Raw genomic sequence first — 27,902 nt, 5'->3', positions numbered from 1 at the left:
GGTTTCCTTTCTTTCCTTTCTCCCTCTCCCCCCCCCTTCTCTCTCTCTCTCGGGGGGGGGGGGAAGGGGGGCAATGCACTCCCTGGGCTGACTTTCAAGAGCGAGCATATTCTTTGTTCTATTTTTTGCTAAGTGTATTTGTGTGAGCATAGATTCAGTGGTTCAAAAGCATAATCAGTGAGTCTCTAGTTTATCGTTTCCAGTTTTTCTGAAGAAGAGGGAATACATGCTGCCGGGTTCTTGGTGACACAGTCGAAGCAGCTGTGCTGAGTGGCTAAGTGGGAACCACATCCATGGAGCCTCCCAGGGAAAGGCCAAGTGGGCGGGGAACTGGGCACTGTTCCTCACCGGTCAGGGTGGCACAGCCACAGCTGCTCTAGGGACCTCCTGTCCGCGTCCCATTAGGGGGGCCTGCCCTTTGCTGCCTGCTGGAGCCCTCACAGCTCAGCTTCTTTCTAGCTCCCCCCCCCACACACACACACACACTCACTCTGTAGCCCCCTCCTTCTGGTTTGCTGTTCTAGGTTATGCGTGAGCGTCGCACAGTCACAGCCCCTGGAGAGACCCTCCGGCTGGGTTAGATAGCGTTGGACACAGAGCGCCGCGACTGGGCAAAGTTTGGGGCAATCACCTCTCATCTACAAGGGGGATATCAATACAGGGTCAACCATTTACACTGAAATGCTTTGCAAACAAGGTTAAGGGACACTTTAGAGCCACCGTTGGTGCATTCCTCTCTTTAGGCCTCACAGCTAGTCAGGCACCAAGCCTTCAATATGTTCTTTGAAATGAGGCCCGTGCCCCTTTCTCTCGCCACTTCTTCCTTCGCTCTGCTCCCACGTAGCTCTGCACTTGCCTGCTGGGCTTCTGGGGGAGGGAACAGCCTCCCAGACGGCCCAGCCTCAGGCTAATTCTCCCCTCTCCTGTCCCCGCTCTCCATCCCTTTCCCCGCATTGCTTTTCTACTCAAACGTCTTCAGCGAGCTTCTACTTCCATCACATCACCCCTTCGTCATCACATCAAAACTTATTAAAGGTGTGAGCAATGCCCTTTTCATCTTCGTACTTTCATTTCCATCTTTTTCATCTTTGTATTTTCCAATGTGTCTGACACAAAATAGATGCTGAATATATAATGACTATATGGTGGAAAGTCAGTTCTTAATTTTCAAGACTTACATCCAAACATTTCTTAAAGCTGTTGTTTTCTACCTCAATCCAAGCCCTTATTAATTTCACTCTCCCTTGAACTCCTACAATATTATTACAGCAAAGAATAGAACTTTTAGCTTGCTATTTGTCATGGTTTGTTACTGTTGCGAAGTCTTTCAGTTCAGTTAGTTTATAAACTACATACTTCTGAGCATACTACCGAGCAGATGGTAGCAGCTCTCCAAGTCCACATATAATTGTTTATTGCTTGCTGAGAACAATCCTACAGTTTGTTTTTACCAAATTACATCATAATGAATAATGGGTATGTGGGGCTTCCAGATCTTTTCATAATATATTTGGTTATAACCAAATCCTTAATACAAATAATATGAGGCCTGTCATAAGACTGTAGGAGAAGCCTGTAAAGTTAACAGAAGTTTCACACTGTAGGCCATGAGTCTTACAACAGACCTTTCAGCTAAAATATATGAAAAAGAAACAGAGCTAGGTAGGTGGTATATCAAATTGTATTAATTTATATTACAATTTGTATTATAATTTCTATTACATTTGTACTATAATGAATCCTTCACTTCTGAATTTGTCTTTGCTTCCAAATGATCCCTACACACTCATTCAATCTCAGTTGATAAGCAAAGTATACTCGATTAAAGACTGCTTCCAAATGTGAAAAGTCAGTCTAGGAGTCACAATTTCTCTGTGTTTATAGGCATGGATTTGATATGTAAATGTTCTGAATTATGGTATTTTGACCAACCAGCTTTACTCCTAAATCTGATATCCAAAGGAGCTTTGCCCAACATTCTTCAGAAACAGTCCCAGCCCTGAGATCAAACACACCTTTAAAAATATTTCCATATTTTATTTCTCATTTTTTTTAAATAAAGAGGGAAAGCATTTAAAATCTCCATTCAGTTACATAGAATTGGAATACTGCTATGTAACAGGAATCATCACACTAATGCACAGGAATTAAAAGTCAAGCAACTTTGGTCTAGGCTGATTGAATTGAGTCTTGACTTTGTAAACATTTCCATAGGAGGTAGAACATACACATTTGACTTTCTGTCAAATAAGAGATAGTAAACAATGAATCTGAGATCTAATATATTAAAGGTATTTCAAAGGCATTAAATAAACTTTTCTCTTTTTTAGAAACCAAAGATGAAACAGCACACAGGTTTTCAATAAATTAGGAAGTGAAATATTAAATCTTCGTAGTTTAAATGCTTGCATCTTTGAAGCTCCACTGGTTCCATTTGATAATATTTTGAAACTATGATTAATAATGAGATCACATTTTAGATAATTTGTGCGCAAAGCAAACTGCAAGTATCTCCATTCACTATGGAGTTGTCCATTGTTTTGTCCCAGTGACTTGAAAAACGATGTCCTGACACCACATAATTCATTGTCTTCACTCTGATGAGGGTCTGAGTAAATAATATTTAGCAGGGGGGATTTTTAGAGTTGACCCCCCCCATCATCTGTCTAAGTGCCTCCGGCTGCTGCCCCCAGGAACACAGTGTTGATGGGGGGTAGGGAGGACACCATTTCTCCCCCGTTGGCGCCGTGCGAGTCCAGGGTTTCTTGAGCCGGGTACTGACCGGAGGTTCCGTACATGCACTGAGAGGAGGAGGGAGGAACTGGGGTTTGCAGGCTGGGTGCTGTAAGGGAAAATACAGTCAGCAATTGAAAACTGACATTTCTTTTCTTGGCAAGTGCCACTCACTGTAAGCCTGTGTTTATTTTTGCATTTAGCACGCGTTCGGTACTAAATTTGAGTGTGGATGGCTTCTCAGAGCCATCCCTTTGACCTTTCTTCCATTTCCCCCTTGCTGTTCTTTCAGAATTGATTTCTACACAGTTCACAACAAAAAGTCAATGTCAAACTTAAATTCACATAACTCTACCTCCAAAAGATATACTCAATACTCCCCCTCTTTCCACCTGCACCTCCACAGCTGTAGTTCAAACCACCGTCTCTTACCTGGGCCCACACAGCAACCTCCCAGTTAGTCCTGGGCCCTCACCTCTGCCCGCCCTTGCACCCTGCGAGAGCCAGGGTCATCTTGCCCAACACTACATCGGATTGTCAGTCTTCTCAACCGTTACAACGACTTCCCCTTACACTGAGAACAAGATCCAGGCTCCTCGCCCTGTTCATAAGAACCTGTGTGAATTTATCTGCCTTCTTATTTATTCTACTCCAATCTCTTCTTCATTCACCATGCTCAAAACATGCTGGCCTTCTTTCTGCACATTGAATTTCCCAGTCTCGTTCCCATTTCAGTCGGTGCGCTTGCTGTTTCTTCTGCCTAGAACTCCACCAGATCTTCATGTCATTGCCTCCCCATCACTCAGCTTTCAACTCCAATGTTTCCACCTCAGGTTCCCTTTTCCAACTACCTTACCTAGAAGCACCTCCTCCATTCATCTGTCATTTTACCCTATTCAGTTGACTTCAGGGTGCCTGAAATTATTTTTTTCAGTGTATTTGTTATATATTCATTGCTTTATCTCTCTTTACTAAGACATAAACTTCTTATAGGCATCAACTCTGGCCTGATCACTACCATAGCCTCACACCTATAATGAAGTTTGGCACATAGTAGGTTTTGAAAAATCGGACTAACTGGCTCACTAACACTAAATGTCTTGCATTTATGGTTGCTGCCTTGTCATTATTTTTCTTTTCTTATTGTTTTAACTACCATCTTCTCCGTCACCAAAAACCAAGATAGTATAACTCAGCAGATATAAGGTGGGTGCTCACTCCCCTTACATGACTGGCTCATTCTATTCCCTCTCCTCACCCTGAAGCCCTGTGTGCAATTTACTTGTAAGCCAGCCCTGACAACTAAAGCCTAGAATGCATCTGACACCTAAGCTATGTTCCGTCCAAGCTTCCGCTATCTCTACAAGTAAACAGAACTAATAGTAACAATAGCAACACGGTACATTTTAGCCTCACAGTGAGGAAACTTCCTGAAGTGGAATTTTCTGCTTCATTAGAGTAACCTAGAAGCAATGGCCATCTGCAGACAGCATGAGATGAGCTACTAGACTCTGCTCAGGGAGCATCTGTGATGGTCACAGGAAGGGAAGAAGTGCTTCCTATTGAATTATTAGAAAAGCACACTGAGTGGGGAGAGAGAGAATTTATCTCATTTCCCTTATGCCCTGGCTGGGCGTTAATGCCCTTTACTTATGCTAGTCTGAAATCAACTCCACTGGAAGGTTTCAACGATCTCACAGAAACATGAACACTCTGCCTTGGTACTCACATGGATATATACTTGTTCTGTGATACCTTATTAGTAATTTTGGAAACTAAATCTTTATGTATATTTTTCTCCTTTTTTCAGCTCTGATTTCTTGAGTTCCTACTATGTGGCAGACACTTTGCTGGGTGCTGGTGATGCATCTAGTTCAAGTTTCAGGATTTTCTTAGACACAGCAACCTGGGTGGAAGAAGATGCTATGGGATGTCGTGGCAAACACACTGTTTTGCTCATTTTTACTTAAACTGTATGTTATAGAACAACAAATATAGAAACATTTTCTACAGAGGTATCTAATCACATTTTACATGTACCTGAGAAAATGATAGTAACCTCCACAAGTCACCAATTTTTTAAACGGAATGAGTTTAGGGTACTGATGGAGATTATGGGGATCCAAAGATACCTGTTGGCACTGCCCCTGAGTCCAGCCAGGAACAAAAGAGTGAGAAAAAGATACCATTGCTGCTCTCATAAAACCTACAGTCCTTTAGACTACCCTTGACAGGTTATATTCATTTTTGCATACATAATAGATGCCAGCCATTCTTTTTGGAAAGAACAACAGATCTAGCAGTAGGTTTCAACAGCAGTGATGTACGTACTGAGAAATGGTAAACTGTTACTTGCAGATACAAAAATATAGCATCAGATCCAAAGTGACAAATCGACTGTAGGAACATGAGTGCCCAGTTCACCTCAACAGTCACCTTCCAAAGTAACACTGCATACCTGAGGTTAACAACTTTTTAAAATGTTTTCAAGAACTACTCAAATAATTTACCTACTACTGGAGTTCGACACGCAACTGAAGGTGATGTGTCTGCAAAAAATGAGCTGGTCTGCTTTCTACTACTGTCATCTAAAATGTTAAGTGGGTCGTGGATGTCACTGTAGGGAGGCAGTGAGCGAACACTGCTGATGACAGAAACGTGTTGATTCACCATCGGTCCAAGTCTATGAGAATCTGGGTAGTTTACATTGTTTCCATAGTATCCTATAACAGAAAATGTGGAGAATGAACTGTTAACTTATTACAAAGAATATTTCAGGAAGGCAAAAAGGTTCAAGATGATAGGGTAGGGCCTAAAAATATCATGCTATAAATGTTACATTCACATCGACATTTACTATAGAGTTGGATTTCTACTTATATGTGGAATAGTTCACAATGCTGTTTTTTGTGGGGTTTTTTTTTTAAAAAAATACATGAGTTTTCTTACTATTAATTTTGAGATCTAACACTACATCGCTCTAGTAGCTCCCATATCTAAATTATCAAGATCTTCCTTTGAATGAAAAAAACACACACTATTAGCTTCTCACAAAGATTACACTACTTATCATATACTAATTTTATTTATAGATTCCTGTATCTGAAAGAACTTAGGAGAAGAGTCAGAGTCATCTATACACAGAGCTTAATTTGGTGACTCAAGAAGTCCACAGGTCTTTCTAACTCCTAACTTCAAGTGTTTTATCAGCCTAAGAGGGGCACAGTTTTGGTCCTAATCTTTAAGATCTGCTGCTAGTTCTTTGGGAAAAAATTCTTCACTAAAAATGTTTTCAAAGGACAAAACATTCTTCTTTGGGGCTATTAAAATTGGTCTCAAACATAATATTTTTTCATCACAGGTGGCATGTAAAAGGGTAACTTTAATAAAATCACAAGAATTAGGGATGTTTGTATGCAGCAGAAATTAGCTCCGAATGTCTAAGATTCCGTGATCTTCAGAAGGCTTACATGGGATGTCATGCTACTCAGCAGACTTGGAACTCAGTGCCTGATATGTCTTATTACCATCTCAAAAGCCAGGAAAACTCTTTTAAAAATTGTAATACCATTCGGTGAGTTAGGAGGCAGTGTTGCTCCTTGACAGCTGGCAGCCCCCGCGTTGCTCAGGAAATTGAAGCTTCCTGTATTTAAAAACTGCATACTGTGTGACTCCTGGCTGTGTGGGGATGGTCCATAGCTGGAAGGTGGCCGAGAATTATACGGGGACCCAGCACAGCTGCCACTGAAGAAGTCCCGAGAGAGCTGCTGGTCATTCCAGGCCATGCCCCGGCCGTGCTCCGCGCGATGAGGGTAGAGTCCCGGCGGGGGCTGAGGCTGCGCCCTAAACACAGCCTGGTAGTTGGAGGTGGTCCCATAAAAGCCATGGGTGGCTTGAGGAAGAGGAGGGTAAATGGGCTCTGGGTATGTGGAGCAGTGTGGCGGGCCTGACAGTACTGGGCCCACACTTGGGGGTCTCCCTGCCATTGGACCCTGGTTGATGACACTCCCTCGACTGGCCATGGCTGGAGAAATGGGTGGTGTCATCAGGTGACCAGCACTCTGGGAAAGTTCCATTTGACCTGGAAAGAAATTACCAGAGCATTCACTAGTGGCATATGGAAACAGATGGGCCACTTCTTTTAAAATTATCCAAAAGATTTATTATTATACCTTTTCGTAACTTGGTTCATTTCTACTCTCCCAAAACCACAAAACTGGGGAGCACCAAAAATTTAGGTTTAAAAAACACCACCACAATACATGTATATGTCAAGCAGTGGAGGCTTTTGGAGTTAGTGACTATGGAAGAAAGTCTGAGATGGCTTCATGCTTCCACAGGTATAAAGATGGTTAGAGCTCAAGCTAAGGGAGGAACAAAAGAGTCTGCTGTTCTCACTTCTCTGTAATTAAAACACAAGCTGAATGTTAACTGGTTTGATTTTTAGGGTAAAAGAAAAGGGCAATAAAGTCAGAATGACCATGGTTTTAAAGCAGCCAATTCAAAACATCATGCTGATGAGCAATGAGTTGTGCATGCCACCAGCTCCCTGGCCTCCAATGTCCCACGGGTGGAAGTAAGCCCTGGGACAATAAGGCTCTTCTGGGTTTAGAAGTCTGTGTGTTTAATGAAGTAATGTATGTACAAGGATTTCAAAAAAAGACATAAAGCAATAAGCAGACTTAAGGAATTATCTAGTAGCTGGTACAAGCCACTAAACGTTAAAACGGCTGAATCCACTTTTTAATGGAGGAGAAATAAAGTCTCCTCAAAAAATAAAAATAAATAGCAACCTTATTTTTAGGTTAGGTAAAATAGCACCTTTCCAATTTTATTTAAATTCTCAAAAATACTCTCAAAGCATTTTATGCACATCTAACCTAATTTTCTTCCACCAAATGAAGATAACTAATTATGTGTAATTCTGGCATAACTAGGAGAGCGTGTTAAAGTGAGATACCTATGTTAACAATGGTATTGCTAAAAATGTGAGTAACAAATGCTAAAAATCATAAAAAAATTATAAACCCTTATTATAAGTCAGTTAAGGTAAGCCTTTTGTATTTTGGAGTGCCTGGAGTTTACCAATTTTAAGAAAGCAAAGGCAGAGCCCCCTGTGATGTGTACTGAGCCTGTTGATTTTCTTGGTTGTTTCCCAGCACACCTGTGAGTGTCACGTTGTCTGTATTGCCAGCAGGGAATGGGTGCAGAGCAGACGTTAGGCCTCCAGATTGACCGGATGACAGAGGAAGATAGGCTGTTTCCACGTGGCTTTCATTCTTCACAGTGTCACTGGCAACGGTGCTCACCTTATTACGGTTTGCCAGAAAGCATGAACTCGGAGAAGCAGTGAAGGCAGCTTTACTTGCATCTGGAATGATTTTTTAAGATGGGAAAGTTAACATCATTCCCATATTCCTAGCAGAGAAGCCCAAGTAAAAGAAAACGAAAATATTTAGGGTTGTATCAGAAATCTGGAAACTCATGAGAAATGATTTCCATGGGAAACAAGGCTGTCAGCTCCTTGCTCTTGGCTGTGGTGCTGGTTTTAGTTACTGTATACTTGTGGATATAGGTGCATTCTGGGCAGCACTAAAAATAATCCACTCTGGCATGAACAGTCTTCAAAATGCAAGTCACCACATCCCAAATAGATGTGTTCCTTTCCCTCTCTAAATGACTAGAGAGCTTATTTCTACACCATTTATAAGATGGTATAATACATGCATTGTCTTGAATTACAGTTATTTTTTGGATTATAGCACCTCTCCAATTTTATCTAAATTCTCAAAACAACATTGATTTGTTTCCTTCAGAGTTTCCAGGAAAGTACTTTGAATACTCTATGGAAAAGAGTAGTCCCTAGAAAATTAAAAATAGGGCTCCATTAGTGTTAGTATACTGTGCTAGCAGTGACATGTTTGGGGTAAACTCTGAGACTGTTATAAACTCACTTAACATGTGCTTACAAATTCTTGAACTTAGGTTTAAACAAAGAAATATGCAAAACAACATATACATTTTAAATTACCTGAATTTTTCATGTACTTGTCCAATAAATTCTGTAACTCCTGCTCCTTGTCGTTATTAAACTGCGTCTCCATGGCCAGGAGAATGTACTCATCAAGAAGCATTCGGATCAAATGGAAGGAGCCTAGTTTATGGATGGGGCACGGGCAGAGGGCATTGTGAGACGAAATGAGAGGGAAGAGAAAGAGGGAGAGTCAAGTTATCTTGGTGACCATCTCGCAATACTTTACAAGGAGCAACTGAAATCAACAAATACTTGTTGGACTTTAAATGACCTGCAAAGACCAACATGCTTCACCCGGGTCTAATCTTTCTGTGCGCCGCCTGCCCAGCTCACTGTGTGTGCTGTCCTGCCAGCTCTCCGGCCACTAATTACATCAAAGGAAAATACGGATGAAAGTGAGACATGCTTTATGCTTTAAGAGGGCACACACTGGAGTGTGATAAGCTTTAACCTGGGAGAATAAGCTCTATTCTGCTCTATTTCTGTTTACTTTGTACTAAACAATTAGACAATGGCCAGCATGGTCTGGATAAAGTATCAAGTAAGAAGATGTCTCGACAGCCTGAAACAAAATACTCTTTGATTTGGGGGGGGAAAAGAGAGTAATTTTCATGTAGAAGTTATTCTGGAAAACCTTAAACTTTTTTTTAACTGTTCAACGGATTTTCCAACAAAAGTCTTTTTTTTCATAAAACACGTCGGGCTTCAATGTTGTATATTTTGAGAAACCTTAAATGTAAGCAGAGTAGTTCAAATATTAGACTCTACATTTTGTTCATTCCTCGATACAAGCTTGCTGATTTTATTTAATTCCATTGAAAATTAAATGAAAACAGCTTTTAGGTCATTGTAAACTACTTTATAACATAAAGATTTCTCAAACGCAACTACTAAGGGCAGAAGTTCTGTCCACTACATATGTTTATAACAATAAACTAAGAATCCCAGAAAACCTTTTTAGGAAAAAGAAGGTATTTCATTTTTGCAAAAGCTAACAACTCAATTTGCTTCATAAGTCACATAGCAGGAGAGATGGTTCAGAAACATGAGAGCGTGTCTTCTACGCTGCTCTTTAATTCCTGAAATGCAGCCACGTGGGTTCCCGAAACAGATGCAAACATTTGCCGTATCGTCGTGAGTCGTGCCTTTGGAAAATAATGTATCAGCTATTGTTTATTTGTTTGTTTAAGAAAAAGCATTTATCCAAGCACTGATGGAAAGTAATGATAATAGTTGATATTTATTACATGTTTACCGTTTACCTGGTGCTGGGCTATATTTATATTACTCAAGTGCCTACACAACTCAATGAAAGGAATGTTCTCCCCAAGCCCAAGCCAGAGAGAAGTGTTAGCATCGGACTCTGCATATGACCTGACTCTAAAACCCAGGTTCATAACTACCAGTCTCTACTGGCTCAATATTCAGGTTTGAGAAGTGACAATGCCGCATGTTTAAAAATGGGTGGAAATGTGACTGGGGAACAAGTGATGTAATTCACTTAAGAAGAGTTGTATAAAGCACGTAGGATACCAAAACTGGATGCATTGTTCAAGGTGAGATTGTGCATTACTCGAGCACCAAAAAAGCTCCACTTCAGCAGAAAGTCTTGAGCCCTCTTCTTTAAGGATCTTCCATTTTGTTTGCTAGTCTAAAAGTAAAAGAATAAAACGGGACTATAAAATCTGTCATCTCATGACTACATGCATCCTACGTAAGACCAAGAGGTAGATAACCTGTCTGACAGATGGACAGATGGCATGGCACTCCATTTGTTTCATCAAATAAAATGATCTGTCCAGGGATTTTCATTTTAGTCTGTCTTTGCTGTCATTTTTAAGGTTGATAGATCTTTATTCTGTAGGGTTTTGTTACCTAATAGAATTGGACAAGAAAATGAAAAAATTTACAAAATATTTTATCTCTTAATTTTATATTGACAGACCAGAAGGTGAAGTACGAAGGAAAGGCTATATATTTCTGTGAATGATTAACTCTGACTTCTCTGGTCCTGAATGATAATCTGTTTTCCTCCCAGGAAAAAAAAAATCCCTACGCTATAACTAGTTTTCTTAATATGGAATGGCTAACATCGACCAGTGATGGATATATTTGTTCTCACTGTCTTGTTTCATGATGGATGACCTGAAGGTTAACTGAAGGAGTTGAAGGAACCACATAGAAAACACAAAATGCTGAGCTCTTTGAATAAAAAAAAGTTAATATTTAAAACCATATTTTCTGCTAGCATTTATGGAAACTTGCATTTTAGAAAAGGGCCAGAATCTTTCCAGTTTCTAAATTTATCTTTTACTACTGATGCTATTCAGCTGTAACTTTATTGACTCAGAGGGAAGTCATACAGCGGTCCCCATTTTTCCAAGGGGGATACATTCCAAGACCCACAGTGGTTGCTTGAAACTTTGGATAGCACCAAACCCTATATATGCTAAGTTTTTTCCTGTACATACATTCCTATGAGAAAGTTTAATTTATAAATTAAGCACAGCAAGAGATTAACAATAATAAAATAGAATGCATAATAAGCTGTAATAAGTTGTGTAAATGTAGGCCCTCTCTTCCCCTCTCCCCTCCTCTCTTTTCTTCTCTCCCCCTCTTCCTCTCTCTCAAAATACCTTACTGTACTCTACTCATCTTTTCACTTAAAGGAAGCACTTTACACTTCTCTTCGGCATATCTGAATTGCCAGCATCACTACTCTTGCATTTGGGGGCCATTATTAAGTAAAATAAGGGCTACTTGAACACAAGCACTGCCATAGGGACAGCCGATCTGCTAACCCAGTCAGCACTGTGACCGACAGCCGGAGCGCGGCGTAGGAGGGAAGAGTCCTGTCCTGACAGGACAGGGCGGGGCAGTGCAAGACTTCACCGTGCTACTCAGGGAAGAATTTAAAACTTGTGAATTGTTTATCTGGGGAATTTTTCACTTAATATTTTCAGACAGCTGTTGACCTGAGGTGACTGAAACCACGAAAAGCAAAACTGCAGGTAAGGAAAGACTACTGTAGTGTCTGTCTTACAGCCCTTCATCAAGAAAGGATCAATAGAATTGAATCTGTGCCCAATGCTCTCAAGTCTGGCATAGTCTTAATTTTGATATTAGGCTGCTCTTCAAGGCATTTTTACACACACACTGTCACCCCGCCCCCAGCAGTAAGAAATCACAGCCAGTTTAGCATTTATTATTAACAAAAAATGTAATGACTCTGTCATTGAAAAGTACCTTAATTACTCTCTGCTCCACCACAGTATCCAACCATTCAATGAAAGCCTCCACAGTGGCATTCTTCTTAAGGAGATCTTTCAGTTCTTGGAACACCGTAATGGAGTCATCTGCCATGCATAAAAGAAAAAAAGCAGAATATTGCACTCTACTTTGAACACATGAGGAAACCTAAAACTCAGAATCATTAAAAATATTATATAATAAGCAGGAAAGACAGGTAGACTAAGTTAGATGTGTTAAAGGAATTCATTTCATACCCTGAGAACAGTAACAAAAAAGTGCTTGGTACTTTAGTCTTCAAAATTGTAGTCATAAGTGTGTCTTGGTATATATTGACATAAAAGTTTAGAGATTAGATAAGTATGTTTATCCTCAGGAAGAGTAACTTGTCAATATAGTTGATAACTCATTTTGAATCCAATGCTTTCATTAAATGCAATGGCTTAGTTGAAAGCTAAGGATGAACTAAGCTTATTGATTTCCTGATCTGTGCAATATTATCTTCAGAAAAATTTAAATTCTGCACTGAAAACTGAGCCACTTACATGAATAATCTCTTAGCATGTACAATTTAGAGTGTCAGTTTAAGATTATCATTTTATTAAAGAGTTCGAGGCTTCCTGAGTCTCAAAGGGTAATATAATTTTATGTTAAAAAATGGAAAGCAGGGCTACGGTTGAACCATATCCAGAGAGCAATCCATTGCTGGTGCTATAGCCTATACAAGGCTGCATTTTTTGTCTTTTCAGAGAGATGGGAAGGGAGAAATGGTTGTTATCATTAGAAACCAAGCCTGGTTGTCTAGTCACGTATATTGGCTTGGTAAGCTCTGGCAGGTGGTACAAACCTGACCAGGGATTCTCTGCTTCGAAAAACAGTATTGTGCAGAGATACCATTTTGACATGCATCATACACCATAGATGCCAACAATGTTAAACACATGGAAATGTGTGTGCTTTAAACACTGGAAGAAAATTCACAAAACTCAATCAGGAACACATTTTGATTATTTCCGGATTATTTTGGTAATATCTAGGCAATAAGATTATGGATAACTTATTTTTCACTTAATATTTTCTAAATTAGCGAGTAAGTACAACTGTTTTAAAATATGGAATACTTTTCTAAATAAAAATGTTTCTAGCCCAGCTGGCATGGCTCAGTGGTTGAGTGTCGATCTATGATCCAGGAGATCGTGGTTCAATTCCCGGTCAGGGTGGATGGATAGATAGATAGATGATAGATAGATAGATGATAGATAGATAGATAGATAGATAGATAGATAGATAGATAGATAGATAGATAGATAGATAGATAGATAGATATAGATAGATGATAGATAGATGATAGATAGATAGATAGATAGATAGATAGATAGATAGATAGATAGATAGATAGATAGATAGAGATAGATAGATGATAGATAGATGATAGATAGATAGATAGATAGATAGATAGATAGATAGATAGATAGATAGATAGATGATAGATAGATAGATAGATAGATAGATAGATGATAGATAGATGATAGATAGATAGATAGATAGATAGATAGATAGATAGATAGATAGATAGATAGATGATAGATAGATAGATAGATAGATAGATAGATAGATAGATGATAGATAGATAGATAGATAGATAGATAGATAGATAGATAGATAGATAGATAGATAGATTTACTGATTTCAGAAAGAGGAAGGGAGAAGGAGAGAGAGAGGTAGAAACATCAATGTAGAGTCATCATTGATCAGCTGCCTCCTGCACATCCCCAACTGGGGATCGAGTCCGCAACCTGGGCCTGTGCCCTGACCAGGAACTGAACTGTGACCTCCTGGATCCTAGGTCGATGCTCAACCGCTGAGCCACACCCAGCTTGGCAATAAAGTTTTTTTTTAATGTTTCTATAAACCAGATTTCTCAAACAGGTAGGATTTTGTAGTACAAGGAGAGAACATTTGGCCATGTTTGGAGACATCTGTGGGTTGTCACAAATGGGGGAAGCTGCTGTTGGCATCTAGTGGGTAGAGACCAGGGATGCTGCTCAACATTCCACAAGGCACAGGACAGCCCCCAACAAAGAGTTATCCAGTCCAAGATGCCAACAGTGCCCAAGCTGGGAAACCCTGCTCAACAAAGAGAGGACTTACGTTCAGTGTAGATATCAGATTCAGTGTCTGTGCTCCCCGAAATGGTGAGCAGGGCCTGTGATCCAATACTATTCAAGTCCACCTTTTCAATATCCGATACCATAGAATTCACAACATGCTGGTCAAAGAGAGCTGGTCTGGCAATCTGTATAGAACGAGTTTTGAAAAATCACTGAACTATATTATTGGTATTCTACCTAAAGGGAAGTTTTAGCTTCTAGAGAAATATTTCCTTCAGGGAAAAGTATCATAAATGTTTTCTTGTTTAAAACTAAAAAGTAGTAACTAAGACTCATGATCATCCCTGTTAAAGGTTTGAAAACTATTTTTTACTTAGAAAATGAACTTTTTAATTCATAGTTATAAAATAAGGATTTTATGACATATTTCTTATCTGGAATTATTCCAAGCTAGTCTTTTAAAATTTAGGGAGCTAGAAACCTTCTTAAAGCAAGTGAGCACTTGAGGAGAGGGAAAGTATACTTCAACAATATGCAAACATGTTGTCTAATTTAAAAATTACTGTTTCCTTCTCTATTTAAGAAAAACTACTAAGAAGGTAGTTTTTAAATGTGTTCGTTTTGTGGGTTTCACTACATTAAATATTAAATATCACATGGGCTAATTTCTTTCAAACTTAATTTTTACTACTTAAATTCACGTGGCAAATAAGAGTTTTACATTTTACATTGCATTCAGAATTATGTTTTTAACTTTTATTTGAAAGTAATTATAAATTTATAACAGTTGCAAAGTTAGTACAGAGTACAGCTGTCCTCGGTACCCACTGTTGTTGAACCCACGGATACGCAGGGCCAACTGTATTTCCATATATTCTCTATCCAGCTTCTCCTAATAGTATCATCTTCATAACCATTTTATATTACCCAAATCAGGAAATTAACCTTGGTAAGACACTATCAACTAAACTATAGAAATAATTCTAATTTCATCAGTTTTTCCACTAATGTCTTTCCCCTGTTCTAGGATCTCACAGCGCATTTAACTGTTGTCTACTTAGTCTCCAATCTCTGAAAGTTCCTTGGTCTTTGCTATAAGAAGGTTCATGTTTGAACTGGTGACTCGAATACCCTGGGCTTGCTAACATACCTGAGCAAGATGTAAGAAAGATGTTTGTCGTTTCAGAGAAGATACAAATCTTCGCACAATAGGTATTTTCTTGTCGGTCAGAGCTTCTGGCAAGTTTTCCAAGGATGAAACAACCCACTGTTCCCAATTTTTAGCAAAATTTCTTATGTCTGCTAATAAGCTACCAAAGGAAAAAAAGCCAATGTGTTAAATGCTAAGTTGTTCAAAATACATTAAATAAATGTAGTTTAATGGAGATATACAATTATTGCATGATTCTAAGAACATGACTTTTGAAGTCAGCCTATGGGTTGCCATTTGTCATCTTGCTCAATATATTCAATCTCCTCGAGCTCTAGTTTCCTCATCTGTCAAGTGGGAATAAAAATAGTATCTGTGTCACAAGATTTTTATGAGGATTATTTGAAATAATTTATGGCAAGTGCTTAGGTTAAAACCTGTCATGCACAGTATTCAATAAATAATTATTATCAATATTCATGATTCAATCATTTTCTATAAAATATTTCTGGGAAATGTAAGTGTGCACTTGATTTTGCATATCTTAGCTTCTTGAGAGCTCAGAAGCTCACACTGGAACCACAACATCATTTCAGGTATTTAATATTCATTTCTAGTAACATATTCTTATAATCCCAATATAACTGTGCAATAAATTACCAAAAATGTGCTAATTAGAGGACCCTATTTCAAAATTGCAAATGTTGGTTGTGTTTATACTACAAGAACATGTAAATTTTTAAAAATCAGTTAACAATCTCCTATTGTATCTCAATAAAACAGATTTAAATATATTTGGGGTGGTACTTAAGTTGAGGACAGAGACGTAGTACAAGAAAAAGAGTAGGCAGTTTGGAGTTAAATAAACTTTGATTAAAATATAGGCTGCCTCTAAATAACTAACTAAGCAAATAAATTTTATAAATATAAAATAATAAACAAATAAACTAACTTCTTTCTGCTCTGGGCTTCCTCATTTGTGAATTTAGGATCATAATCGTTACTTGGAATTGGGTTGATAAAGCTCCAATTGATAAGGAATTGGTTCAATAAAGTATAGTGTTTTTCAGTTGCTAGAAACTTATGCAACCATTTGAAAAGATAATGTTGATCTATATTGCTGATATGAAAAGATTTCACAGTATATTGCCACAGTGTGTATACTATGGTTTCACTTTTTAAAATGTACATATTTACAGTTATTCCTAGAAAACAGTCTGTGAGATAATAACTAAGACATTAAGAATATGATGAGATTATGAGTGATTTTTTTAACTTTAATTTAATTTTTGCCATCACTATGTATCCCCTTTATGTGCACTTACATATGCTTTTCATTCTCCACAATGAACATGAATTGTTTGCAAACTTAAGAGATAAATCTATAGATAGTTCCTTTCAGGCTTATTGTGGGAGCTAAGTGAAATAATTTATGCAAAATCTCAAGTCCCCTGTTGTGTTTAATAAACATCAACAGTTATTACTATTAGTCACATGGCTGGATGCCTGCCACTGAGTTAGCAGAGCCATTCAGCTGTGACATGAAAATGTTAAGTGTATCTAATTCAGAGCACAAATTAGATGTTTAAAGACTGAAAATTGATATTTAAAAGAAACTACTGACCAGGCCAACATCAACTATTATATAGATAAATAAAAGAATCTACAGGAAAAGGTAAACTAAAAAGAAAATGTGTTTATCAATCAGCATGCATTTATTGAGCACCAACTTTGTCCAGCTCTACATGTATTTGTCCCCCAAAATACTAAAATAAATTTCATTATTTAATTAGACTTTGTTTTCAAAGAAAAATTTGGCTTTTTTTTTTCCCAAGTTTTTATTGGTTCTCACATTAGAAAAGGCCTTGTGAAAAATCTCCAGGTGTCATCTCAATAAACTACTCAAGACCTTGTTCCTTTATTGAAAGAAGGCAGTAATTCCCTTATGCCGTTCCTGATTTTGCAATTAAGAACAAGGTTAATAATAAAGATTAAAATGTTTTCTTATAATTTTTATTATAGTTGTTATTTTCCATCAATTATCCTCATCTATTTTCACCTAGCCAGTTTCCATTAAAAAACTTGCTGAGTGTCTTGAAGGTCAACCACCCTTAAATACTTATTTTTCACTTGGGCTGCTCTCAAATTAAAGGGACTTCAGGATTGTTCCATCAATTTTGTTTATTAAAGTTTGGCTATATATAAAGACTGAGGCACACCCCTTCTAGCTAAACCAAAGAGAAAGGAACAGGAAACTAATCTTGATAAATGAATGAATTTCTAATTACTGTTTTCCTTTAATATAATCTATAATGTTAAACCCTTTACCAAGAAACTATCATATTTTATTGACTGAACCTACCTTTCAGGCATTTCTTGCATTGTTGCAGGAATGAGTACATCTGTAAGAACCTTAATCACAGCAAAAGTGAGTTAACAAAAATACTTACTATTTCTATAGAAAGACACATTATTTGTCAATTACTTTTATTTCTAGCTTTCAAAAGAATAACATGTTAACTCATTTCTGAAAGGTATACTTTGATCTCTAAAATGAATATATGTATGAGTTGTGTGTGTGTGTGTGTATAAAAGGCAGGGGAAGGGGGAGATCTAAAATCATTGCAATTACTAGGTTAAGCAGTTGACACTGATATACTAATTATAAGAACAGAAAGAGCTAATTATAAGAACGGAAAGAGTACTGAAAAGAAAGGGCTAGACTGAGCCCTAAACATGGATGAGATGAAAAGTAGTAGAAAGGAGAAATTAGACAGTGCTGACTGATTCCAGCTCAGGAAAAACTCTGATGAATAAAGGAAGTTGGAAACCGGACAGAATAGGAGCAGTGCAGGCCCACTAGGCTGGCTAGACACTTAGTGGGCCAGCCTGCAGAAGAAGAACAAGGGGTCTACAGAGATGCTTCAAAATGTGGGTAGACACCAGTCTACAAAAGCCTGTGTGGCAAAACACACATAGTCCCTGTGTATGGGACAGTGAAACAAAGGACAGCGTGGTCTATGCTCGGTACGCTAGTCACTGATGGGCTGGCCTTGTAACCGTGCGCTGTTTCAGGGACTCAGCGCTGGGACCACTCTCTACTGCTCCATTTACAGGGCTCACGCTGCTCCCCGAGTCTCTGTGAAGAAGAGACACTTAGTTCACTTAAAGGTACTTAAGCCCGGATCTTTGCGCTGGACTCAAAGAAACAGTCCATTTGAGGAGGGGAAAGACGCAAAGTTGCTTCTGGACTGAGTCTATTTCGCTTCTGCTTCATTTCTCTGCAACTAGCCCTGAACGACTTCATTTCCTTGATGCGTAACAGGGTGTTGGCTTGGGTTTTCTTGCTAACTCAGATTGTTTTTTAAAAGGAAAGCTTCTCTTTAATCTTATGACAGTTGAACAGGTAAATGTAGGCAAACTCACTTTGAAGTACCCAGACTGCAATATAGTTTTCCCCTCGGCTTGGACCCTGCTGCTCCTCTAATTAGAGAACAGACTGTGGGGAACTAGCCTCTCTCTCTCCCTTCCTGCTGAATGTTTGGCTAGAAGGCCAACCAGCTTATCATGTCTTTGTCCAGGATGTCTTCATGATCCTTCTGGAGACACTTGGGGACTCTTATTTGGTTTGAAAACAGAAATAACATTACACATTAAAGCTAGGGAGTTTCAAGATTTTCAAGTTATTAGTCCTGTGGGAGTGCTTAATCCTGCTTTTTTCCCAAAACACTGATATTGTGAGGGGGGAGAGGGGGACATTGTGCTATTTAGTCTAAAAATACCTTAGTTAATACAAATTAACTAAGTTCCCATGTATTAGTATGTAACATTTAGAATTGTTCTTAGCTGTAAACAAAAATTGATTTTGTTTTACTTAATGTAAAATACATTAAAATACATACGCTATTAAACATACACTATTAAACTGCTTGATTTCTCTTCAGAAAAAATAACTAATTGTGTTTCTCCAGACAGAAATAACAAATTTATTGAAAACATATTGCAAAAATGTAGACGGAATGCTCCTAAAAGAAATCTATAATTTGTGTTTAAGAGAGCCCAAAGAGCTTACCTTATAAAGAATTGAGTCACAGACACAGAAAATGTCAATGATAACAGGGTTTTCAAGCAGGGGGAGAAGGTGATCAGGCATCCCTTGCCAAAAGTGTAATAAGAAATGCTGGATCTAGTTGCAGAGCAAAGATTACATACATTAAGATTTTTGCTTCAACTCATAAAAGAATGGAACAAGAAAGTATAATATGGTCAGCAAAGCATTTTTGGCCACTCTTACCTCCTCAAAGTTTCCATTAATTGCATTGTCCAGGATGCACTGGCAGTGAGTTTTGTACATCATTATGAGGGTATCAACCTATTTCAAGGAAGAAAAAGCTTAACCACAGCACTGCCTCCATTTGTTCATGCATTCAACACACATTTATAAAGCTCCTCTCATATAATAGGCATTGTGCTCAATGCTGAGGAGTCAAAAATAAAGGAAAATTTCTTATTTTGAGGAGCTTACTGCCTTGTGAAGGGAGAAGGGCAAGCACTGTGTGATTATAGAACAGGGCCATGGAACAGTGATAAAGGCGATTGTGAGGGACATATGGGCCAAAGCAACATTGTGATTTTCTGTTCAATAAGAAAATTACCTTTGATTGTAGAAATTAGTGTAAAATGGTAAAATACACCAACCCTTCAACTTTAAGTTTTATTAAGTGGGTGCTTGGGCAGTGTGGTGTAGTGGTTTCCAGTTTCAGTTCTAGAGTCGGTTAAACTTGAGTGCCCAGTTCCACTCCACTTCTTACCAGGTGTGACTTTCCACATGTTTCTCAGTCTCTGAACCTCAGGCTTTCTATCTTTACGTAGAGCAGTAATAACATAGTGCTAATATGGTGTTAAGAAGATTAAATAAGAAGAGATACACATGGAACAGTGCTTACACTGAGATACACAGTAACACCTTACTAAATATTACCTGAAATTAGTAATAATATCAAATCACTCCTCTGCCCAAAAAGAGTTTGGACACTGAATGTCTATTATGAAAAGCCTCTGTTTTTGTGTTAGCATAGATATTTATATTGCATAAAGTTTTTAAATATATTTTAAAATTTGAAATGGATTAAAATTAGATAATATTCTGGCAATTTATTAATATTCAAATTCAAAACTATTTGATAAGCTAGAATTGTCCCTACCTGTTACCGGTTGTATGGTTTATATGAACAGGACCATGGCTTAGAGGTCCCCTCTCTCTCACCAGGTATATTTACACAAGCAAACATCTTTATAATGTTTTCATGTCAGCAATCCTCTCCACAAAGATATTCAACCACACCCTCCCCCAAAGAACCGTGTTCCGGGGGGTGCCACTGATTTCTACAGGTGTCCCCACAAACTGCCATATGTTAACATTTACTGGAGCTATCTCAAATCTGAAGTCACAATACCACACATTATAACTATAATGTAAAAAAAAATGATGCAGTAATCTTGATAAATATGATGGGAGAGGAGAATAGGAGAAAGTGGACACACTTCAGGAAACTTGCCTGGAATTGGCATTTGAGAATAACCTTCAGTTATTAACCCGGAGAATGTCTGTCATCAGAATGAAACCTGGAAGTTACTGTGCATGTCCACTTAGCTATCAGTAGATTTCTTATCAATGTGTTATTTTCATTTCTGGTTTCTACAGAAAGCCCGTTACTAAAGTAATACAACTGGACATTAGTTCATCATAGTCCTCTATCTTTGCACCTCAAAATATGACCTGATAAGATACTATCAAAGGTGTTTTCTTCAAGTGCTAATGAAAAATGAACTTTAGTTAAAAAAGAATGTAGAAATTATGTCCTGGTTTAAAAATAGATTCTATTAGTCAGCTAGTAGGACTAAAAAAAATGACTTTAGAAATTCAGAAATAGAGAATTTAGCCACACACTTTATTACATAAGCACTGAAAAAAAATCATGTTGAGGATTATTTACAAACTGAATCCTATGAAAAATTTTTCTTCCTTAAATTTCAAAAAAACTTGCAAATGTCACAGAACCAAGAATTTTAGAATTGAAAAGAAGCTTTGTGATCAAGCGTATGTCGATGCATTCACCTGGGTACCTCCCCTCAGTGCTAGAAACAGATTCTGTCCTAGAGAAGTGCGTGGTGACTATTTACAGAAATTAAATGGAGTTAATAAAAAAACATAAAGCATATAATTTAAAAAATTGCATGCAATAGATACATTCTAGTATTTTCTTCCTTAACACTGAGTTTTAAATAAAAATAATCTTTAGTCTTGTAAGGTTTATTTTACCAACTCCTGATTAGGTACTATCATGGAGATGGTAAATAATTAATTGGACAGTGTTTAATCGATGTTAGTAAACACTTGTCCCTCCTATAAATCAGTCCATTATGTTTGATTATGCAGATTTCTGACTGCTTCCTGCAAGTGCCAGGAGATTCCTAGCAAAGCGAGATATGGAACCAACATATCAGAAAATCAATAGAGAAGTAGCTTTAATTGGTACCTTTTCTTTAGAAATGCATCCTTGGTACACAAGGTGTTGAGCACTGGGGAATTCCGGAAGAAGTGTTCCAGTTTTTGAGCTAAGTGAATACTTACGAGTGAAGCCACCCTATAATTTAGAAAAATGAAAATAAAGTCATTTATAAAAAATACAGTTTTAATAAAAAAGAAGCCCATAAAATTTCATTCTTCTTTATCCTGAAAGCCATGAGAAAGTCAAGATTCAGGTAAATTGTTTAAATTGTGTAACTGAATAAATGTGTCAGTAGAATTATTGTTTCCAAATTGTAAATAGTTTCATAGTCGGGATAAATTTTCCATTATTTTGGATTTTAGTTTTGAACATTCTTCAATTTTCACAACTCTTAGAAATTTTAGTTCACATTTGTTAAGAGCAAAAATTTTGAAAGGTCTACTTTTAGAACTATTGAAATTATTTTAACTATGAGAGAATAAAAAATTAACAGATCTGCCTGGCCGGTGTTGCTCAGTGGCTGAGCATTGACCTAGGATCCCGGAGATCGGGGTTCGATTCCCCGTCAGGGCACAGGCCCGGGTTTCGGGCTCCATCCCCAGTGGGGGGCGTGCAGGGGGCAGCCGATCAATGACTCTCATCATTGAGGTTTCTATCTCTCCCTCTCCCTCTCCCTTCCTCTCTCTGAAATCAATAAAGATTTTTTTTTTTTTAAAAAAAGGCCAGATCCAGCTTCCTCACTTACGAATTAAGTAAATGAGCAAAGTTATTTATTTACTCAGTCTCAGAGATAATTAGCGATAGAATTTTGATTAGAGCCTGTCTTCTAATCCCCAAACTGGTACTCTGGACTTTCCCACTGCAATCTTCTCCCACCAGAAGTGCAGATATTTGTTCTTTTGAGTCTCTTGGGGAAAACACATCCCTATCAGGTTTTAGATTTTAGCTTTGTTAACCTCTAATTTCAAGTTTAGATAAGAAAAGGATTAATCTACTTAAATAATTTTTAACAAATGAATAAAGATCTAATATATAAATAACTATCATAAACTGATATAATAACACAGTTTATCCTAATTCACTGTATTTAATCAGCCTTAATAATTTTAGATATACTTCAAAGGGTTTCAGCGCTTTGGATTTGTCATTTATGAGCACCAATTATCATTGCATTAGCAAACAATATTACTGTTAATAAAAAGGGAAAATAATAAGATGTGAGAAAATAAAGATTTTAATTTTACAGGAAAGAAAAGGCTTGGCAAGATATAAAAGTATTATTTGATAAACATAACAAAAATATGCCTAAGTTCTAATTTTAGGAGAGTTTATACTTTTTTATACTTTTTCTCTTGGGTAGAAAATCATATTTATTCATCCAAAGATGTAATTTGTGAGATGGAAAAGTGAGACAGGAATATAAACCAAAAAAATGGCAATGCATAATGTTGTATTAAATTAAAATTAAGGATTGAGAATAGTCTCACTTCTATAAACAAAATTAGTTATCAAAAATTTTTTCACAAAGAAAATAAAAATAGGCCTAGAAGATTTAATAGGTGAGTTTTATAAAGCATTCAGGAAACAAATAATTTCAAATTTAAAACAATTTTTCAAACAATAGGAAAAAAGGACCATTTCCCAATTCATTTGAGACATTTATGCCAAAACTAGACAAGGACAGAAAAAGAAGGAACATTTTTGGACCAGCATTGCCTTTAAGCATAAACTGCAGTGAATTTAGGTCAGTCTCCGCTCTGAGCTCAGCAGCAGCTACCGTCCTCCACACCCAGCCCTGCGGCAGGCAGTGCACAAGATGCCCACATAAAATCCTGGACAAACCTTTACTAGCGCCACACACAAAAGTAACCAAACTGATCAAAGACCTGATTATAAGACCTAATACCATAAGGCTCTTAGAAGAAAATGGCAAAAGTTTCGCAACATTGGATCTGACAATGATTTCTTGGATATGACACCAAAGGAACAGGCAACTAAAGGTAAATAGACAAATTGGACTTCACAAAACATTTAAAACTTTTCTGCATCAAAGAACACTATCAACAGAGTGAAAAGGCCATCCATGGAATGGGAGAAGGCATTTACAAGTCATATTTGATAAGGGATTAATCTCCAGAATACACAGAAAATTCCTAAAACTCAACAACAAAAACACAACTCTATTCAAAAGTGGGCAAAGGACATGAATAGATATTTCTCCAAAAAAGGTATCAATAGTCAACAAGCACATGAAAAGATATTCAGCATTACTAATAATTAGGGAAATGCAAATCAAAACCACAACAAGATATCACTTTGCACCCGTTAAAACAGCTAGAATAAAAAGAAGGAACAGAAAAGTGTTAGTGAGGATGTGGAGAAACTGGAAATCTTGAGCACCGTTGATGGGAATGTAAAATGGTAGAGCTGGTGTGTTAAACAGTTTGGAGACTTCTCAAAAAATTAAAAGTAGAATTAGTATTTGACACAATTACTATATGCAATTATTCTTCTGGGTATATACCCACAAGAATTAACAGCAGGGTCTGGAAGATATATTTGTATACCCATGTTCATAGCAGCATTATTCATAATAGCTAAACCAGGAAAGCAACCGATGTCCACTGACAGATGAATGAATAAGTAAAATGTATATACGTACAATGGAATATTATTCAGCCTTAAGAAGGAAAAAAGTCTGGCAAACGCTACAACATGGATGAACCTTAAGGACATTATGCTAAATAAAATAAGCCAGTCACAGAAATACAAAAGCTGTATGATTCCACTTATATGAGGTATCTAGAGTTGTCACAATCACAGAGACAGAAAACAGAATGGTGTTTTTCAGGGGCTGGGAAAAGGGGAGATGGGGATTTAATGTTTAATGACTCCAGAGTTTCAGTTTTGCTCGGTTAAATGAGTTTTAGAGACAGATAATGGTGATGGTTGTACAACAATATGAATACACTTAATGCCACTAAGTATATACTTAAAAATGATTAAGATAGTAAATTTTATGTTATGTGTATTTTAGAACAATAAGAAAAACAGAAAAAAATCATGATGCAATAAGAACTTAAATGTTAAGAGCAACTTTATGCTTTTAGAAGAATATGTAGAAAAATGTATTTATGTTTTGGAATATACACAAACTTTAACACACAAGATACAAAAAAACACTAACCATAAAAATTTTTAACCTTCATCAAAAGACACTATAGAAAGCCGTCATGCCACCAACAGGGGGGAGTTTTTTACAACACATAACCTACAGGATATTAGTAACCAGAATATATTTTAACACAATCAAGAATCAAATTCTTAAAACAGAAAAATTATGTGATCAGAACAAATATATCATAGAAGAGAACTGGCAATAAAAACCCAAAAAGATATTCAAGCTCACTTTTTGTGTAGTTATCAGAAACAGTTTTCAAATGAAACCATAAACAACATTTTGCACTCACTGGATTGACAAAAACTAAAATGTCATTCGATACCAAATGTCTCTGAGAATATAAAGCACAGGAATGCTCACACTCACCTGGAGAGACATAAGTTGATATAACCATTTTTGTAAAACAATTTGACATTAACTAATAAAGTTAAACATAAGCATATCCTAGGACTCAGAATTCCACTCCAGCACATGTGCACTTGAAAAATGTTCATAGCAATATTGTTTATCAAGCAAAAAAAAAATTCTACCAACAATGGAAAAACTAAATGCATTGTGATATGATATTTTATACAATGTAATATTATACAGCAGTACAAATAAAAGTCCCAGAACTACATGTATTAACATTGATGAATCATAAAACCTAATATTGAATGAAACCAGAAAGTCACAGAAGAAAATGAATCCATTTCTATGTAGCACAAATAATAAACAATACATTGGTGATAATAAACTGGGCAATAATAAACAATACATAAAATTTACTACCTTAATCATTTTTAATGAAACACTTCAATAGTATTAAGTACATTCATATCGTTATGTAATCATCACCACGTGATTAGTTCATAAGTGATAAACTTTAAGGAAAAACAAAGGAGGGATTAAGACCAAATTCTGGAGAGCAGCACATTTTGGTAGGTAGGGTGAGGGAAGAGATTGGGGTGCAAGCACATGGAGAACTTCTCTCTTTTAAGCTATGAGGTAGGTCTTCGGTTTTCATCTTATGATTATTTTTAAAATTGTGTATGTGTTTCAAAAATACATTTCCCAATAAAAATTTTAGAGTGTTAAGGAAACACATATTAAGGAACAAAATATATGTTTTATTTGAATACTTACTTAATACTCCGTGTAGATAAATATTATTTTGGGTAATAAGCTAACAATTATGTATAAAGTTGGTATAAATCAAATAATAATATCTGTCAAGAAAATGAAACAGAAAAAAGGAGGGATAGATAAATTGGAATAAAAAATAAAATATAATCATTTTGTTTCCAGTAATATGTTTGCTATTTTAACTGTACTACAAGGTGTCAGATTGAAGGCCAGCTACAGAGGTCGAGATCTCTTTTTCTTTTCTTTTCTTTCTTTCTTCCTTTTTTTTTTTTTTTTTTTTTTTTTGTCAACTGGTGACTTCAGTACTCTTGAGTAAACTATTTTAAAAAATCTTATTTCCCAAGAAAATAAGAAGGAACCTACAGAAAAGAAACCATATGATTAGAAGGCAAGAGGGCTGATTTATGAGAAAAGATTAAAGGAGTTCAGCTGCTCAGTTTGGCTAAGTGATGACTCAAAGAGAGCATGATAACACTCTACAAATATTTGAAAAGCATATACCAAGAAGAGAGGATTTGTTATTTATCTTGGTACAAAGCTGTTGACCTGGCCATGAATGGCTGATGTTAAGGAGAAGGAAACTCAAGCTATCAGGGAAACTTCCTGGTTGAAATATATGAAATCAGGGGACTTTTTCCTTAAGAAATAATGGAAAATCAGTACTTTAGCTAGTTTAAAAAAATTGAACCACTACATTTATGAATAAAAATCTTAAAACTATCAAAATTCATACTGACTGATAATTATTCTTACCACCCTCTTTCCTTTTTGTTTTGCTTTTGTTGTTGACTTTGTTTGCTTTTATATTATGAACCATTTAAAATTTTTTGAAACACATAAAAAGTAATATACACTCAAGTATTCACCATCTTAAGACATTAGACATTTGAAATATTAAAGCAGCTCTATAGCTCTCCCTAATCTCTTTCCCTTCCATCCACACAAGAAATCATTAATATTATGGATCTGGTTATTATCATTCCTATTCAAACTTCTAAAATTTTACTTCATGTGTAAACATTCTTGAGCAATAAATACTATTACTTTAAAAAATGGTACCATAAAGTATGTATCCCAAATTCAATGAGATTTTTCACTCAACTTTAGGTTTTTGAGATGAATCTAACTTGGTTCCTACAGCTATAGTTCACTCATTTCCAAAGAAGAATAGAATTCCCTTGTATAAATATATATAAATATATTTCCCCTTATATCATAATGGATGTTTAATTTTTAATATTCTGAGATTATAAACAATACTTTTATGAATGTCCTAAGGCATGCCTCCTTGTGAAGGTTTCTCTAGGAATGAAGTTTTAAGCTGTGCGCACCTTCAGTTTTACTAGTTATTGTCCCTCCTACTCTTTATGAAAGTTCCTTTCCTCCACATTCTTAAAACTATATTTTTAGACTTTTTATTGCTGTTATTCCAATAATAGTTAAATAATTACTCATGGTTTTAATTTACATTTCTCTAATTAAAAGTTTAGATTGAGCACTTTCCATATGTTTATTGGCAGAAATGGTATCCAAAATATTTATTGGCCATACATTATGGAACCTGGCCAGTCAGAATGGGCACCATGATTGACAACACATTATGTATTAATCATTCTTTCTCATCTTGTGTGAACTGCCTTCACTATATACTTCATATACTTCGCTATATTTATATTGAGTTGTCTATTTTTCAGTTGAATGCTCTGCATATTCCAAAGCAGAACTGTTCTACAGAACTTTCTGTGATGGTGGGAATGTTCTTCTATATCTGCACTGTCCAATACAATAGTCACTAGCCACATATGGC

At 36.7% G+C, this 27,902-nt stretch overlaps 1 protein-coding gene across 1 annotated transcript in view; it reads right to left on the bottom strand.

The window, feature by feature from the left end:
• Positions 1–2,666: 2,666 nt before the first annotated feature.
• RFX6 (regulatory factor X6) overlaps positions 2,667–27,902 on the bottom strand; it is a 48,511-nt gene continuing 23,275 nt past the window's right edge. Inside the window, exons 7-19 of the mRNA XM_087817171.1 lie at positions 21,817–21,924; positions 19,572–19,649; positions 19,350–19,463; positions 17,640–17,689; positions 15,278–15,437; positions 14,168–14,312; positions 12,014–12,123; positions 10,301–10,418; positions 8,765–8,887; positions 7,898–8,104; positions 6,302–6,814; positions 5,244–5,456; positions 2,667–2,842 (exon numbers count right to left, since the gene is read on the bottom strand). Coding sequence (XP_087673297.1) covers positions 2,667–2,842; positions 5,244–5,456; positions 6,302–6,814; positions 7,898–8,104; positions 8,765–8,887; positions 10,301–10,418; positions 12,014–12,123; positions 14,168–14,312; positions 15,278–15,437; positions 17,640–17,689; positions 19,350–19,463; positions 19,572–19,649; positions 21,817–21,924 — 2,115 coding nt within the window. The remainder of the gene's footprint in view (positions 2,843–5,243; positions 5,457–6,301; positions 6,815–7,897; positions 8,105–8,764; positions 8,888–10,300; positions 10,419–12,013; positions 12,124–14,167; positions 14,313–15,277; positions 15,438–17,639; positions 17,690–19,349; positions 19,464–19,571; positions 19,650–21,816; positions 21,925–27,902) is intronic.

The sequence above is a fragment of the Miniopterus natalensis genome, chromosome 5 (assembly GCF_054644295.1).
Source record: "Miniopterus natalensis isolate mMinNat1 chromosome 5, mMinNat1.hap1, whole genome shotgun sequence".
NCBI lineage: Eukaryota > Metazoa > Chordata > Mammalia > Chiroptera > Miniopteridae > Miniopterus > Miniopterus natalensis.
Note: the sequence above shows the minus strand (reverse complement) of the source record. Positions and strands in the feature narration are given on the sequence as shown.